At 37.8% G+C, this 18,762-nt stretch overlaps 1 protein-coding gene across 5 annotated transcripts in view; it reads right to left on the reverse strand.

The window, feature by feature from the left end:
* HDX (highly divergent homeobox) overlaps nucleotides 1-18,762 on the reverse strand; it is a 57,448-nt gene that overhangs the window by 19,546 nt on the left and 19,140 nt on the right. For 4 of the 5 annotated variants that reach the window (XR_003252746.1, XM_026061268.1, XM_026061265.1 and 1 more), the window contains 2 exons: nucleotides 18,183-18,236; nucleotides 3,799-3,945 (listed from right to left, as the gene is read on the reverse strand). Coding sequence is in view for 4 of the 5 variants with exons in the window: in XM_026061268.1 (XP_025917053.1) it covers nucleotides 3,799-3,945; nucleotides 18,183-18,236 (201 nt within the window). In the remaining variant the exon portion in view is untranslated. The remainder of the gene's footprint in view (nucleotides 1-3,798; nucleotides 3,946-18,182; nucleotides 18,237-18,762) is intronic. The other variant, XM_026061267.1, reaches the window with a different exon arrangement.

Raw genomic sequence — 18,762 nt, forward strand, 5'->3', positions numbered from 1 at the left:
CACAAGTAGCCTCTTCCAGACTTGTGTTCCTTTTTTTCAAACAGTATATTGCCATTCTTTGGATTTCTCATAATTTTATAGTGACAATAAAGCGCTAAGAACTCTAGGAGCAAATCTGCTTCATTTTTATTAAAAGAAATTCAGCAAAAACATTGAGGGACCTGGACAAGGTAGACCTTACTTGTATTTTTACATAGCCTTTAAAGCAGAAAAGAAGTCTCTCATTCAACATAGTGAATGTGTCATATAAGATTCATACGTATACTTTTTATAGCATCACAAACTAAAATGGGAAAGAAAAGTTTTAAGCTTCCATATAGTATACACCATACTTTATAGTGAATTTTCTGGAGCAGTACAATGATAGACGTAAGAGCAAGTAAATAGACAAATTAGTATTTCCCTGTAGGAAAATAACTAAATAATTCTAATGATATCCCTAGAATTTTACCTCCTTAAAAATATCAAGCAACATCCATAAAGTACACATGATCAGACTCATTGAAGCTACTTATACCAGCTAGTAATGAACTCAGCAGCAATTTCCCCAGCTTCAACTAAACAGATGATCAGCAACAGTTAGGGATGAAAGGCTGGAGTCCAGGCAGAAAAAGCCAGCTGATAACTGCCCTGAGGCAGCTTGTAAGTAAGTGGACTGGCAAGGAGCCACTTAAAAAGCATGATTACAGCTCTCCAGATACTGAGGTTAGGGTGTCAACTTGCAAGAAAGATTCTAGGTTGCAACCTTCAGAAATACTGCTTAAGGGGAAAAATAAAGATTGAATATCTAGAGTTATTTTTTCAATGACTCTCTCCATCATAACTTGCATCTAGACTAGGCCTAGAGCCCCCAACAGCAAGAGTCATTAATCAGCTGTGAAAAATGAGTGGCCATTCTGCTGCAACTGATTGATTTGTTAATGAACTCAGACTTCAGCACTACCTTAAATATTCCAACTTTTGTCTGACAAGTTGCAGGAAAAAAGAAGGATATGCCTCTAGCCTGTGGATAGGCTGGTTAGGAGTAGCACTGCATCTCTTCTGTATAAAAGCTTTATGCTTTATTAAAAAAATATATATATATATGTTTTTTTTTCTGAGGAGCTTGATAGTTGTCACCCTGTCCTCAAATAACTAATTTCTCACTGAAGGCTATTGCACCTTTCAGACACTCTTTTGGTATGAACGAATAAAATTAGTCAAGAGAAGAAAACAAACAAGTTTTAAGTAACTACAAAAAAAGCCCCCAAAACATAATCAGCAATAACTATAATGCAAATACATGAAATATTTCAAGTTTAATGAAATATTGGCCAGAGTTCACATATTTAAAAGTGACAGTCTTCTTTCTTTTTTCTTCCCTCTTTTTATGTCTCGGGAACACATAAAAGACACCTGGGGGCGGAAATGTGCATGATGTGCAACCAGCAGCGACTTTGCAAATCCGCTCTCCTACTACAAGTATCAAAGCCATGGAACAAAATGCCCTGTTTGACCTTAAAAGATCAAATTCAGTGGAACTGTTCATGGTGGTAAACATCCTTCTTTGAGATAGGAAAACAGATTTGATGTATTCTTTGTACTAGAGACCTTGCAAGGAAGTATGAGATCATAAAGATAAGTCTTTGTACTTTTGGAAAAGCAACACTTGTCTGTACAAATCATGAATTTTCATTAAAAAGCTATGATGAGAAGAATGGGGAAGTATACTGAATTGAATTAAAAACAAGTGATTTAGTATGTATAAATATCTATGTAAAACAGTTATATATTTTGTTACATCACAAATGGAGCAACAGGTGCTAGTTGTACACTGTCTGGAATTCGAAGTACAGTAGAATATACATAAAGGCAGCACGTATTGAAAGTGGAGAAATTCTTCCCCCAGTGTCCCTTTGGTCCAACTCTTTTGGCTGAGCATACAGTATAGGGCAGAAATGCTCTGTGGTTCACTAAGGCCTCACTGCTGACTGCATCATGGCTGTGTCCTGACTCCTTATTAGAAAGGGACCATGCCACACGCTAATATCCAGACATAATGGTTTCCTTCCAAAGGATATCCAAGTTGTCAGGTAAGGAGAAAAGCATAATATGGTGTGCCTATCTAGATCTCAAGATGAATTTAGGACAGATAATGTAGAGCACATTATGGAAAATATCTTTCCCACAGCTGGGACATGCACAACGTGTCTTAGAGACAAGTCAACAGGAAGCACTGAAGAATACACGTGCAGTGTAGCATAAATTCAGCCTTTACACACCAAAAAGATAGCGTAGTATGGTGCAGGACCAACCTCCAACCTAGTTCTCTCTAATTTTTCCAAGTCTGTCACACAGAGGACTCAGAAGCAGAAGTAGGACAGATGCTGACACCACCACCAGTTACTATAAAGAAAAAACATGCATGCGTGTGAATTCTATTAGAGATCATGCCACGGAGTCTTAGGGAGTTCATTTGAGTCTAATACAAACTGGACATCTGCCCTGAAGAAAAAAGCATTTCAAGCAGATACTTGAAAGGTGTTTATAGAACTTCATACTGTCATCCTGTATGTAACATCCAGTAAGGATGTTCTTAAAGGAACAAATTAAGGGAAGCCAAGCACTGGTGTCAGTCTTACTGAATAAAGTATTATATATAACTGTAAACAGCCTCACCCTTCAGAAAACAAATTGAAGAGCTTGGAAAATATGGAGAAACTTTGTTATCTACATGGAAAAGAATAATTCTTTTCAGCCTCCAGAAAAGTGCAATTTCATTTTTCTGTAATTCACACCTGCTTAGGAAAACAAACAAGTAAATAGCCAAATTACTGTTTACTAGTGAAACTAACTTTGGTGCCATTTTAATATACCATCTCCCCAAAAAGATCTCCACAAAAGGAGAATTTAAAATAAGGGCTCCCAGTTCCACTTTCATAGTAGTGGAAAAAGAGGTGGAAAAAGAGGAAAAAGGTTGAAAGGACTAGTCACAATTGTCATTTCCATTATGGTGGGAAAGTAAGACACTAAAAACATCTTTCAGAAACACAGATTATCCTGACTGCAAAGACGGTCAGACTATTTACTGAGGAATGGAAGCACTCCAAATGAATGAGACACCCATAGTTTTAGAGAGACAGTATATGCCTGGTAACTGTGCATACAGTGGCTACAAGGGACACTGTACCAAACTTCCCAACCTCTGGAAGAGATGATGTGAAATGGTTCTAAGGAATCACATTATCTATATCAGTCCTATATCACCCTAATGGAATCCTTCATCAACACCACTTGTATGGACTATCAAGTTTCAGTGACCCAGCATCCTTCACAGTATCTTTTGCCCTCTGTCACATCACCACTTGGCTTCAAGACAGCATCTGAAAATATTATTTTCCTATTTTGGAACATTCTTTCACGTTTACAGTTATTTTTCCCCTATAAGCATTAATGAAACATATTTTCCCTGTACCTTTAGAAGGGCTTTGTATCTTGATCATAACAAACAACAGCATTTTTCAGTGTTCTAGGATACCCCTAAAAAATTTAACTCTTTTATTTAAAATCTTATTCCAGTCTAAAGAGAATGTCAGATAGCTCGTAGTGCTACTCCGGTTGCTGATCAATAAGACTCTTACCTGAGGGCTTTTTTCTATATATAGACTGCAGAAAGAGCAAGACAGCACTTCCCAACATGGTCATTCATTATGTAATACATGAAATCTATTTCAAGCTTCCTCATGAAATTTTTAAAGGCTTTCATCTGTCCTATTTTTGCTTCTGCGACAAGATAGGGGAAGACTCTAGATTTCTTACCCGCACTATTTCACAGTCAACATTTAATTCTGCAGCAACAGCTTCAATTTTCTCTCTGCAGACTGAGCCCAGGCTGGTCATGCCATTGTCCCAGTATTTCTTTAGGGTAGCTAAGTCTCGGTCACTAAACTGTGTGCGGTCCTGTAACTGTAAGATAAAAGAAATTACTGTTAGATTAAAAAATTTTCAGCTTATACTGCCCATTTCATTCCCAGAGGTCTTGCATACAGTAAGACACATATGTTATGCTGTCTCCTTGGCTTCTCTTCTCTTTTAACTTTCCCTTAAGAATTTTTTTTTTTTAAGTTTGTTTTTTATCCAGGCCAGTAGAGAGTTCTCTGGGATTTGCTTTAAAGGCAACGGCAGTGCTAAAGCAAGTTTAAAGCACTTCAGCTTTGTTTCAGCTCCACTTGACTTTTTAATTTGTTTTATCTCACTCTATATGGCTTACTGAAAATAACTTTTTTCTTCTTGTGCTGTTTACTCTCTCCACCCAATTTATGAATATTATTCCTTAAGGCTTTTCAAGTTTCTCACCCTCCCCACCTAAAGTTCTTTTATCTTACTGCAAACTACAATACATGCATAATTCAAAGGATTCTGAGTTCCCAAAGGGAATGCTTTAATGTTTATTTGGTAAGCTTCAGAGTTTAAATTGGTTCCACTCTTTATTTGTGAGTTCCCCTTACTCTATGTGCATATTTATCAAGATATGGTGGTAGATTACAGATATAAGCAGTAACACTGACAAACAAATCCTAGACTTCCTACCACTTCTTGAACTGGTATGGGTACATAGTACAACATGTTGCAAGCGTATCATTCTGCCAATAGAGCTTACAAGCAGAGTAGCTTTTAGCTCAATGATCTTAATTAAAGCTTCCTGTTTCTTTGTGAAAACCCATATTTGTCATCTCTCCTGCTGTTAGGAGTCCATAAATGCAAACAAATTTAATGTTTGCATTAGTAAGGAGTAACAACATTTTGTTGTTGTGAGCCAATTTTGTTATTATTTCAGCTGCTGAAGTTTTATAAAAACTAACCATGATTTCAGTATCTAAAATCTGGGTTTGCTCATTTAAAAACTGTTAAGTTAGAATGAAGTTACTTTAACAATGGACTAAAAATTTCACAGAACTAGAACCATTTGACAATCTCATATGGTTATCAATGCTAATCTTCAGGATATGGCAATCTTTGCAGTTTTCTTTTTAAAATCACTATTTCTCAAAATATTAGAAGCATTTGAGCCTCTGATATACTAACGCAAAACAGAGATGTAGCTATAGTTATAGGGGCGGCTATAGTTTCAGACACTGAAGTACAGAATTATAGCAGCTGTCTCCATAGTGCCCATCCAGAAGCTGACATCTTACGCAGGCAGCGCTGCACACCAGGAGCTAATCTGCAGAGTGAAACAGCTGGTGCCGAGACCAGTGCCCACCCCGTACATGTTACTTCAGGCTCACTCTTGTCCAGTCCTACAGACTAAGCACCTATTAGCAGTTGCAGCACACTAAATGCACTCCCAGCTGGGACACTGCAGTTTAATTTCATTTAAAAGGAATTCAGTTAATACATTTCAAGGCTGATCTATGAGGAGAATCAAAGYGCAATAAGCGGAATTCAAGAGCACATTGCTGCACAGAACTAAATCACTACTGCAGATTCACCTTTAGAGGATACTATTTTTCGTATACACCTGACCTGAGCTCTTCTTTCCCACAAGTCACTTAAAGAATGACAGCATAGTCATCTCCTGAGTCACTGCAGCAATATCGCCTTTTATGGCTGTTGGCAAAACAAATTTTAACTTCTGAAAACACCTGGAAGAGCTTCTTGTTCCAACTGCACAGAGCAGGCAGGGACAGCAAGGTGCAACCAAGAACTGAAGAAAGGGAAGGTAGAAAGGAATGTGACAGCAAAACTCAAAGTACAAGGAGAAACAAGTCATTCTGGTCTTTCCAACCTCCCTGAATGGGCAGGGAGCTCATGACAACCTCACCTTCTAAAATATACTGAGCTTCAAAATAAATAAATATATAACACTTGCTGTTGGTTCTGGAGTTTTCATAGATAACACTGCTGCAACATCTGTCACTCGAACATTCAGCATGATTATTATTTTTCAGGAAAATAAAACAGAAATTTTCTACATATTTAATAGGCCTAGCTTAAAGAAAGCCCCTGGAACATGCCATGTAGATTAGCCCACCCCAGCGGAGTGGTAAAATGACAGAAGCCAAAGCAAGTCTGCCTAAGTGTTCCTTCATATACAAGGGAGTAACTCCAGTTAGTCCAAGCTGTCTTCTCAAATACAGTTGCAGCAGCTAAATTAGAACAGGAAGAGGGGAAAAAAAGGGGGGGGGGGGTGTCCAGACTGCTGGAGTAAGACTTCAGATTTCAGCTTGCTACATGGTTTTGCATAATTATCTAAGAAAATGCTTCTCCTACAGAAATAGTACAGGGCAATAATAGCCTCATTACTAAAAGGCTACAAAGATACATATCAGAATAGGCACAACTGAAGGACCTGCTTCCTTCAGGATGCAAGCCTTCCCTCACTTAACACCCCAATGTGCAACTGCACCAAACACCCTCAACCACTTTCGTAACAGAAGTTTAATTTGGCAAGGAGATGAAACAGGAAAAAGGCATGTGAAGTCAGACAAAAGACATACAGTAACTGACAAATCTAGTTACCAAGCGGATGGTATTTTGGGAAGGGTACAGAGACTGCTTAACTTTTACTTACTAAGTTTAAGGATTTTAAGTGAGGAATGCTGTATTTAGCAATCTGACCTGCTTTACAAAGCATTCTTGTAGTATATTAAAAATGTGAAAAGTTTAAGCAGGAAATCTTAAGCTTTTAATCCCTTGCTTAATTGGTAACAGAACTCTTCCTCTCTAGCACTTAAGCACCAAAACAGTGATTTAAGACAAATTCTTAAAATATTCTCATCTTTTTAAAAAAACACCAAAAATAAAATGATGAATGTATTGATGATAGGTACATTTCTCACCTGACATTCTAAAAATGCAATTCCTGCTACATCACAGAGCTGGGCAAGTCAATTTAAAAACTGCCAAAATGCCTTGAGCAGAATGCTCAATTCAGTGGCAAGACCAAAGGAAGAGCAGGGAAACTGAAGTGAGAGAAAATTTCTGCATTACTTACCAGGGGTCAGAGTGGCCTAATACTTTCCTATCATCTGGTTTTCAAATAGTTTACTTATAAAGCCATTATCATATCTTTTTTATCTTATATGAATATATATTGATTCTGATAGTCTACCACAACTGTTTTGATAAAACTCTTACTAGGTAAATCAATATTCAATGGTTTTCACCCCACAACTGCTATATAATGTTGCTAAAAGAACAGGCTTGGGGAGTCAGTCTCAGTCAGTTTAGATCAGAGGAGACATCTTAAAGTTATGGAAAATATTCTGTAGCTACATTTCAAAAGAGGGCTTTTGTAGCCACTTACTGCAGAAATGGAGAAAAAACTTAAAACTTTTGTTTTACTTCCTTGTCAAAAATAATACCTAGTGTTTAAGATGACAATAGGCATTCTGCTTTTTTGTTGCAGTTACTGTCACGTCCTTTCACTTGTTCTGGAAGGGCTTGTGCAGCAGTACATTAATCATGCTGATACTGATTGTAGGTCAGAGAAGGAAATGGAGAATCTGAGATAGGAAACAAAGTTAAAAGCTATAATGAAAAATCACTTCCCTCTAAGGGTTGAGGAGAACAGCCTTACTATGATGCCTGTTTGAATTTACACTAGCAAGCTCAGTGTATTCTCTAGTTATTACTTCTCATCCCTTTTAACTACTATACTTTTGAGATCATATCTTATTTCTGCCATTCTTCCCACCAAGATTAGCACATAGTAACCTACTAATCACAGACAAGCAGGTAGGAATTGAGCCCCCTTTGGAAAACCAAAAATGCTGTCTTCAGATAGGTACATTTTGGCAGCATAGATAATGACTTTAATACAGATAGCCAGTCCTTGTAGGAATGAAAAGCAGAATGTATCAGGTTAYTGGACTTGAAATTTTATCATTTCACAAAAACAAAGCTTCTAGACATTTAAGGGCTCAGATTCACAAACAAGTTGCTAAGAGGGTAACAGGTTACTATGTATTAAATGAACCACACTTGCTCACAGTAGATATAAGTTGCATTACCCTATCTCACAGAAGTCAGGGAATATGGTTAAGCTACACTGTTTTCACTTGCTACACCACCAGAAGGTGATCAGTCTCAACTCTTATGCTCGCTAAATGTAAAGAACACTTCACACTGTCCAAAATTTAAATCCAGACCAACTACCTTCATATGTGCCCTTTCATAAATTTCTTGGAGAAATCACAAACACCATTCAGTAACATTATCATCCCCTTGACCAAGATTATATATAAATTTGACTCCTGTATTATAAGTTGCTCAAAAAATCATGTATTGCTCTGGCACTGGTCAATGTCTTTTGTGAGACAGTAAACGGTAGAATTTCTACATGAACATAAAACCTCATGTCTATCAATTTAGTTAATAAAACTACCCTTCTTTGGGATCATCAGAGGAATTGAGAAAACAAACAAAAAAATCTTACAAATATAACACTGATGGTTAATGCTTCATATAGAATGGGGGGGGGGGGGAAATGAAAAGCTTTATATGACAATGCTTTTCATACCTCAAGACAAGCCAGCATTTCAGTTCTTATTTTTACTTCATTATAGCAAATAAAGTCTATGAATACAAATCTCATTTCCTCTCTTCAGATCCACTACTAACTGATTTGAGACTTGGCTTTATCCTCCAGAGAATTAACTGTTTGATGAATACTTTACGTTTATCAGTTCTGTTGACCATATTTTGAAAAACAGAAGCTTCTTCCAGCAGAAAATAGTCTATCAAAGCACAATGAAAAGCAATCCTTGTGAGCAAACTGAATCAGCAGTTCTGCCAAGCTCAGGGTTAAACCCTGCTTATCCCCTGACCTCTCAAGTGTAATAACAACATTCTTATAAGAGATGACCTAGTTTATTATAGACATTCCTGGCACTTTGCCAAGCACCTCATAATACCCACTGTGCATGCAGTATTTGTGGTGCAAATCTAGTGTCTATAATTGGTATGAGTAATTACATTTCAGTGGAGTGTCCTTATCCTGTCTTTTATTACGGCTTCCTTTTTTAGATCATTTTTTAATGCATCAATAGAAAATGCGGCAGGCCACACACAAAAATTTTCAGAATTTTCAGATTAATAATAAAAGGTGTATTTTAAAATGAAGTAACTACAGCTTCAGTATAAATGACTGCTGCATTTATGTTGTGGTAATCTGGGCACTGTATGCTGTGACATATGGGAAGTTGTGTTTGCTTAAAATGCAATGAAATCATATATTAAATAAATCAACTGACTAGGTTCACTTCTGAAGCTCTAGTGAACCATACTGAGGTAATGGCTATTTCTAGCACAACCATCTGCTTAAGTTGTTTGTTCTGGTCTTCCATACAAAGCTTGTATATTCGCATTACCTTGCTACTCAGTGACAGCCTCCTTCATTCAGATGCATACGTCAAACAAACATAGGGAGACATTAAGAAGTGGTGATACCATTTCTGATAGAAACTTCATGAAGTTGTTTAATAAGTATGAAACGTGTGCCAGAGCACCTGACATAATGAAAGGCTTCTCACCAGAACTATAGCTTCTTTCAGGAATAATGTGGAGTTTATTTATGATGGCTGTGAGCAAGGTAATCTTAAATCAAAATAAAATCTCTCGCAACAAATTTTAGTCTCTACCCTTGAGAAACTCTATTGTGTAGAATTAGCAAGAAAACTCACAGACTAATACTGTTTTAGCACATTTTAAAGGTTTTCTCAAGTTTACTAAAAAGTACAATAGGATGAACAGTGATTCTTCCCTCCAATGCTCTCTAGCAGCCTCCAAAAATCTTATGAATCACAGGCACCTTCTACTCTCTACTCTAAATCTCTCTCATAAACATGTCCAGTCCAACCTCCTTTAGAGCCGATCTAAAAAGCATTTCACTTCCGCAGCAAAAAGTTCCACAGTGTCATTGTACCTCATCTGAAGAGCCACTTGCTTTGTTTTGAGCCCACTAGCTTCGTTTGCTGCCCGTTCATATACTGGAAACAAATGAGTCCCTCTTTGTCTTCTCTACACCTTTCATAATTTTGAAGACCTCCATTACGCTCCTCCATTCCCTCCCAGTCATCTGTTTTCAAGTCTGAAGAGAGACAGCCTATTTAGCTGTTCACTATTTGCTATTCCATGCCTTTGGTCATTGTTACTGCTTCTCTATTGTATTTTGGGAGGAATGGGAAGATCAGAAGTGTACACAGCATTCAAGATACAAAGAAATCCTAGATTTTCTACAATGTTATAATATATATGCTATAATGTTATTTTGTTTTGTTTCCTGTTTCCTTATGATGCCAGTATTTAACTCTGAACTTTGACACTACAGAATGTATAACTGACATTTTCAGAGGAGTATCAGTTAATACTCAAAGTTCTTATAAATAAGTGGTAATAGTCAATTCTGAATAAATAAAAGTTCCTCCTTTCCCATCTGTATCATTTAATATTAATTATTCTTAGTCTTATTTCTTATTTCTTGATTTCATTGCCTAATATCCATGTGAGGTCCCTTACTGCTTAGTAAACTTCATACCTTCTTGTCCAATGATTAATATAGTTTACTTCTTTATCAGAAGGACTAGTCAGTCTTCAGTAATATACATTACTTAAGCATATAAAATTTGCAATTATTACTTTATTTCACCCCCAGTGTCTGAAGTTCTGTGTATTTCCTCAACACTATCAGCATATTTAACCCCATAAATACTATGTCAGGTTAGACATTCCTCCAGTTTGAAGGTTTTAACCTCAGGTTTCACCACTGCCACAAAGCTGCCGACCATTTCAGTGATATCCAATCTCGTGTCACAGTAAAGCACAGAGGCAATCCTGCTGCTTTTGCTAGCTGCTAACATGCAAAGTACAGTACAGTTACCCATGCAAGAACAGTAAGTTAGAAGTACCCTTGAAAGAACCATACTTCCTGCAGACAGGTACTTCCAGCCTGTAAATCCACAAAGACTCCCATCTCCCCGATCATTAGAAAGAAAACATCATTGACACAGCATTCTGTGAGGAGCCGCAGCAGAAGACAGGCTTACTGTCCTTTCAACAACATGAGTGTGTAATTACGTAGCCATTCTGTACTGGAACTGACCCAGAGTGGCCTGATAACTAGAATATTTACCTTTTAGCCAGCCAAAGCAAGCAGAGAAACACAGATTCTCTAGCTGGATCCTCCATGAAGTCACCATCTCCAGAAATTCATCAAAATAGCCAATGCTTAACCAGCAGTATGACGTAACATCAAAAAGCAAACATTTAGGACAGAAAGCCTCTACTTATTTCAGGTTTTTTTCCCCCCCAAACATACACATGTTGAACAGAGGCTAGAGAACCCAAGTCGAAGCTCTAGGCAGATTCAACTAACCTACCTAGGGTCAGAGGTTTCAACAAAGTGGAGATGCATACTATTCAGAAAGGTATCAAAGCTGTCGCTATAACATAATGTTTTTTGGGGGAGGAAAAGAGGAATACAGGACAAGTCCCCTTGTGAGGTCCTTCACTGAGGGCAGCCTCCCTTTGAAACTTCACAACAACTAGCCTGGCAGTAACATAAAGAACAGCATTCCTTTCATTTAAAATCCCACCCAAAATACACATGCTACATACCATGTGATTTTTACTGTGTCTTTTTCTGAAGAATGATGGGCTGAAACAGTTCTAAGATCTGAATCTGCTGGCTTCCTGATATTGTATTTCAGACTTGATATTAAGACCACTACAACTACCTTGAATTAGAAATTAAAAACTTCCCAAACCCCACCACCTCCCAAAAAGCCAAAAGCTTACCTAGACTCAACACCTATGTGACAAAACTTATTCATAGCTAGCATACTAAGTTATAGTATGMCTGTCATGTTTGATCAGCAGTGGTGTACCATAAATACTAACCACTCTGCCTAAGACATGAGATGACTTAAGCACAGTTAGTACACTTCAAGATTTCTGAGGACAAAAATTAAGATTTTCATCCTTTTAATTCTTTTCAGTCAGTCTGCTCATTGCCACTTCTGAAACCTTGCTATCCTTTCACCACCTTATAAAAAAACAAAAACCAATGTATCCATAAAGGGTAATGCATTTTACATGCACCATGACAGAATACAAAATTCCACAATTTCCAAGTACATTCTCCTGAAGAACTGGAAGGGTGACACTTCTAGACTAATATTCATTAACAGTCAGAAATATATCATCTTACAGCATCGCTGAGCAGACTAGCAAGGAGTTCTACAGAATTGCACAGCTTTTATTTGTCTCCTGATGCAGTTGAAGGACAGGGCAAGGAAAACAAAACATCAAGGCAAAAAGATTAAAAATTCAGAGCATCTAAAAAACAATCTTCCCCATTTCAAACAAAATAGAGATTAGTCTTTTTGCTGTTGGAATGGCAGTAATTGCCATAATCACAGTTCTACAACTGCCTCCATTCAATTTCTGTTCCTTCATGTTCATTCTTCAAAAAAATTTCTCATTTGAAACTGAAGGATGTGAGAGAGAAGGGTTTTTTTTTTTTTTGTATTTTTTTTTTTTTCCAAATACCTGTGTGCATACACCCGTTTTAGGCTGCCAAAGTGCCTCCAAAGTGCATCCGATCTTTTGGCTTTCTCCTAACAAAAAGAGGGGTCAAAAAGTGCATCATATACAGTCAATATATTCAACAATATTCATATCTTGTCTGGATGCATCAGGATTCAAATTTGGATTCAAAGCCCTATCAGCATATTTGTTGATTCTGACCTCTAAATTTTGCCTAAGCCTTAGCCTCCTAGGTCACAGGAACAGTCTGTGCTATTACAAGCAAGCACATCTTTAGAAATCAGATAGTAGAAAACTGTTTCTTCTCCAAGTACTACACCTAAATACCTGTCAACATTCTAACTTCCTGTTCCACTACAAAACATTTTCTAAGTAACATTTAGGAGCCTTAAATGTTTATTAGTCTAAAGGCTACCTGTAATCTCTACTAAGTTTAGAAAACACGGACTGTTTGTTGGCAGGAGGGATAGCAGGGAAGAGTGAAGCATTTTATCAGGATCACTTTACCCATGGCTGTCACAGTGTAAACTTTAAACCTCATGACTTGATCCGAGCAGCTCTAAACATGGTCAGTTCAACACATTTTTAATTACATAGTGTCGGGCTATTTAACAACAGAAAATTAACATAAAGTTAATTAGTCAAGGATAGCAAATAGCAACCTCTACATAACAGTATTTCCCAGACCAGATTTACAGTTATTTCCAAGATGTATTGCTTTGGTCAATGCATTCTGCTGCTTTCTAGAGCTTTTTTGGAAAGTAAAATCTATTCACGTGTTTTTTCAAGCTTAGAGTTTACAGAAGCCAACTTTACTTTTCCCTTTAGCAAAGCCTGTTATTCAAAAGTAGGTGAGGAGAACATAAGAGTAACGCATTTTGTTACAACTGCCCCATCCAACTCCTGTGATGTTTAAGGTTCTTAAATATTATTTCAAGTACTTCTAAAAACTATTAGACTCCTCATATAGCACTATGGGCATAGTCTGACAAACTGCGATTTTCTGGCAGCAATGCCAGCTGAAACTGTCTGTAACCACCTCTGCTCATTCCTGTTTTTGCATCACCATCTAAGTCCCCCTACCCCCCTCACTACAACTGTTCATATGGCTGCATGACAAGCCATATGGTTCACTCTTGAGTTAACCCAGCAAGATGTTCCCCATTTTAAGAACTGACTATTTTCAGCTTGGACCATTTTCCCAATCTGGCCTCTTTCCTGATCATCTATACTAGCACAGATGATGTGACAGTGCCGAGACAGGAGCTTCTTAAACATTTTTCTTAGTGGCAGTATTGGCTATCAAATTCTAGCCTAAAGTAGCAACACAAACTTTATACACCTGAACACTGTCTTTATGGAAACTTTCTGTTGGAACAGCAGTACTAACTAGAGAACAGGTGTGAACTACCCTAATATTCCATTAAAGCATTACTTAAAATCAAGTTTGAGATTAAAGCTCGTTGTTCCACAAGGAGGTGTGGTTGGAACTTGAGCGATGCTGACATTCAGTACAGTAACCAGTCATGTTTTGGTCAACTGGTTCTGAGTCTAGAAGTACATCATGTTTGTACATGACAACTTCACATCTCAAACCAGTGTTAATTTGAAATGGCAAAAAAGACGACAGATATGTTGAATCGTATCCAAAACACCAGACATTAGAGACCCTACCAAAAAAGCTAAGATATGTTGATAAAAACATTAAGTTGAAAAAATATTCTACATATGGAAACAGATATTGTCAAACTGAACTGTATTAACCAATGGTTTTTGTGTTTTGTTGTTTAAAAAAAAAAAAAAGACAGACATGGGAGTGAAGGACTAAAGAAAAAAAATCCTTAATTTAACTGTCATTTCTGGTTATGCAAATGAACAGGCATTCCCATATCCTTGAAGATTTTAACTTATCCTAGAAATCCCTTCTATGCTTTGCATCAGGTATCTAACATGACGATCATTCCTGTACAACCTACCCAGTGCTATAAAACGTGGGAGAACACCATGTTGCTCTATGAGAGAGGAAGTCACTTACTAAAAAGTGCACATGCTTTTCCAGAAAGCTCTCCCTCGCTATGTTCATCTGGCATATAAAGTCATCCGAGACCAGGACTACACCAACAGACAAGCATGGGTCTCAACTGAGCCACATGTTTGGCCACAATGTTCTTCTCTTCATCCTCTCAACTGCTCCTGGACTCCAGCTTAGCAACTTACCCTGTTGATTCATGCTAACTCTGCATTTAGACCACATAGGGCTTACTCCTTTGAAGCAAATACAGAAAGTTTAGAGATATTAGCTGACATTGATGACCCAATTTAGTATTTAAAAGCACGAAGGGTAATGGCTCCAAGCACATTTCCCAAGTTTAAAATGCCATGCAAGTCTTCCTCTTCCCCGTGAACAAACTATCTGCTCTCACATCCTATCTTCCCATTAACATTTCCCTGGCCACCTATAAAAACCTACTCCTCTCAGTACCAATCCACTATAAACCACAAAACACCCAGTTCCTTGACTACACTGTAGTTAAAAACTCCAAGCACGGCCTTGCTTACCCTCTACACAGATGCAACTATGTAGAAGTCAGATGTCCAGATATAACTGTCAGATAAGGGTAAATATTATCCTCAGAAGTAATTTATCTAGGGCTCCTGATAAAAAGATAGGGTCCTTTCTGTTCTACATAGCAACAGATATCCACCATTTGCGATTCACACTGTGCCGTGAGGACAGCTGCTTCAAAATACTATCCATTGCCCATAGTGTAACCTCCATATCCATAACAAACTCCCTGTAGCAGCTTCTGCAATTGTTTACATCGGCATTTCCCAGTAGGGTGCATTCTCACATACTGATGTAAGAAGTAATCGGTAGAGCAAAAAAAGAAGGGGGAAGGGAAACAGTTGCATACTAACTTCCTAAACATAAAATCAGTCTGGTGCTGCATCCAGGCTGGCAGAGGAGTAAGAGAAGTAAAAAGGGAAGGGGATGAATGGTAGAATTCACTCATGCAGGGACTTCAGGGCAAAATGGCTTGAAAAGCAGTAGTTAACACTGAAAAACAGGTGATTAAGTTATGGTTTAGGGAGAGAGGTAATGCTAACGCAGCTACTGATGCTAATGGAAAAGCCTTCCATTAACTTCAGCGTCTGAACATCTGAAGCTCAAGCTAGGGAAGTGTGAAGTCGTAATGCTTACCCTCAAAATAAGAGTGGGTGTACAGCGTGCTGTGGGGAAAAAGAGCTATATTTGAAATGCCAGAAGAAAGTGGAACCACCAACCATCCCCCAGGAGACACTACTCCTGCAGAGATTTCACTTGTAAACAGGGAGCAGACTGGCACACTAACTTCCCCTACTAGAGAAGATATCAGTCAGCTGAATCTGTAGCTCAAAAGGAGGTAAAATGTCTTTTCTTGTTCAGAATTGCGGCATCAGCTGCAATAAAGAGGTGCTCCTGTGCCTTCCCAAGCTTCAAAGAATTCCATCCCCACATACACTTTCTCTCATCCCTTCTCCACCATAAACACACTTTAAGTACTGTTCAGGTCCAAGTGTCCTAATGACTTGAAGTCCATGCAAATGTTTGGTGACTCATTAGTTGGCATACAGAGAAAAGTAAAAACTGATTGGAAAAGTGTAATATGGTCAGTCATTTTTCAACACTGAAAATTATTTGCATTTAATTCTGTCCAAGAGGAACATAAAGCATCACAAAGTCTGAACAACAGCAGAAGAACTTAAAAATTCTGTTTGGAATAATTTGTCATTGGCTTACATACTGTTAAAGTTTAACATGTCCTGCCTAAACACTATACATTGATAATAAGAACTGGAGAGAAGTCAGAAGATTTGGGCACTTGGGTGCTGTTCTTAATATCTTGCATTTGAGGGCTCTGGGCTAGACCAGGACAGATTCTGCTGTGCCTGGCTGCAAACAGAGCCTCAGCAAGAACTCTGCTTTTATCCACCAGCCTGTACTCATGCTGGGCAGAGGTGGAAGGCACCTAGGGCATATAGGGACATTTTGAGACTATGGTTTCCTAATAAAGAGCAACAATTTAACAACTCGCAGCTACTTCTTGTTGCCCCACTTTCTTCATTGCTCCCAACCACGTGCTCCTGCTGCTTACTTTGAGCTGTCTCTGGCACTCATCTGATCCCTATTAAGTACATTCAACTCACTAAAAAGACAAACTCTGCAGAAGAGAGATATATCCGACAGGTCAGACACTTGCCCTGAATTACCCTGCAATCAGCTACTAGTATCAGTGCTGTGGACGGGGTGGCAGTGCACCAACAGGAAGAGGGGAAAAACCTCCCCCTTCAGCAGGGACCTGCCATTAAATCAGCTCAGCCAAACAGTGAAACTGTACTCTAGGACACTGACAAGTTGCTTGATGTTTTAAAAAGTCATTAAATGGCAGGGGGAAAAGGTGATTTCAAGAAGAAAAAGGCTGCATTTAAATAAGCCTACTCAAGAAAACTAGGACTTAGAAAAAAATTGATGGAATGAACAATAATAAGATTTGTATAAAGTACTGCTTCCTCTGGAGGATGCTCTTTATTGTGAATTGATACTACCAAAGTCTGCAGACAGTAGAAATGTACCATAGTTGGAACCTCTCAAAAATCTGAGAGAAAATGGAATTAATGTGATATTCCACAGATTCCTACTTATACAGGAAATGTGATCAAACTAGGCAGACATTTTTTGAACAGTAAACAGAAGCATCAAGAAAAAATTAGCAGGCACAGCAGAGAGGAGAGGGCAAGGACAGGTTCTTCCATTATCTAGTTATCATTGCCAAAGTAGCACACATGACACTGACAGTTCAATGGTTTGTAGATTATGATAGGATAAGTTTGGTTATCAGAATAGCCATCTCCCTAGGTATTGCTTTTGATATAGTCAGACTAATAAGGAACAGCTTCTTAAGAACATTAGAGCAGCTTAGTTGTACCATCAAACCTCAAATTTTAGGGTATATTTTCATGCTAAGCAAGCAGAATCTACACGCTCTTCAAACAGAAGCTATCAGACTACTACTGAACTGAAATGCTGGACAGTAGTTGAACAGGAGAGTTGGAAAGTGGTATTTTCCTGCAAAAGTTGTTTCATACCTTTTATTATGCTTTGGAGTCATTTGTGAATTGAGGACACCAACCTGGCTGATTCTGCCTGATGTAAAATAACATATGTGGATAAATTAGATTTGAGAAAGTTACTACAGATAGCATGGACTAATTCTGTACATGCACACAGAGTAACTGAAAAGAGCAGCTATTCTCTTAAGTATTCAGTTGTCTCTCAATTAACAACCACTTCATTTTCAATAGAAGTAGTACACACTGGGCTCCAAACTTAGTCCTTATTTATTCAGGTGTTATACTTCAGCTAATTTCACAATTTATATACCTGGAGATCACATTACTTGAGGCAGGATTATGACCTTGACCTGCTTTTAAAGCTACAGGTCAACCTTATGGTAACTGAACCATTATATTTGTAGATTATACTTTGACTAATACGAACATCAAAAGGAAAATCCACATAACCTAAATATACTCGACATTTTCAAAAATGCATATAAACAAACTTTTCATTGCTTCACTTCACCCATTAGCTACTTAAATGGAAATATACTTACTGCTCTTTTTCTGGAACAACCTGTAATCCAAGGCACAGTAAGGTTTCCTGAAATCTGTAAGGGTGAAAGGGGAAAACAGAACAAAAAAATAACAGCAGCTTAGGTCACTATGAGAGCTAATAATACTGAGCAGCTTTCACAAGACTTCAATATTGTGCATTCAATTCTGCTAACTATGTGTTTAAGTCAGGGGTTCAGATTTAAAACAAAGTCATGCTTAGTCTTACTGTTGTAAAGAAACTCCAAGTAAGACTAGAAACATTATAACTAATAACTTTCTTCGGATGAGGGTAAGGTAACACCACGGTATCTCAGATATTTCTGCATTTTTGCTATTTTGAAAGTGTTTCAGAATACAAGCTTTCATCTTAAGTCTGTCACAAAGCAGTTAAGATGAAGCAAACTGGAGTTAGACAGGGCCAAAGGTTTGACAGAAATGCCCTAAAATATTTTCCAATCACATCAATTACACTGTCAAAAAAAGTACTAGAACATTAGTAACTGAACTATTCAAAGTCAAATATTAAGGATTTGCACACTAGAGAAAAAACGTGGGCAGTGGGTCTGGAGAAGGAATGGG

This window comes from Apteryx rowi, unplaced genomic scaffold (genome assembly GCF_003343035.1).
Source record: "Apteryx rowi isolate R43461 unplaced genomic scaffold, aptRow1 scaffold_179, whole genome shotgun sequence".
Lineage (NCBI taxonomy): Eukaryota > Metazoa > Chordata > Aves > Apterygiformes > Apterygidae > Apteryx > Apteryx rowi.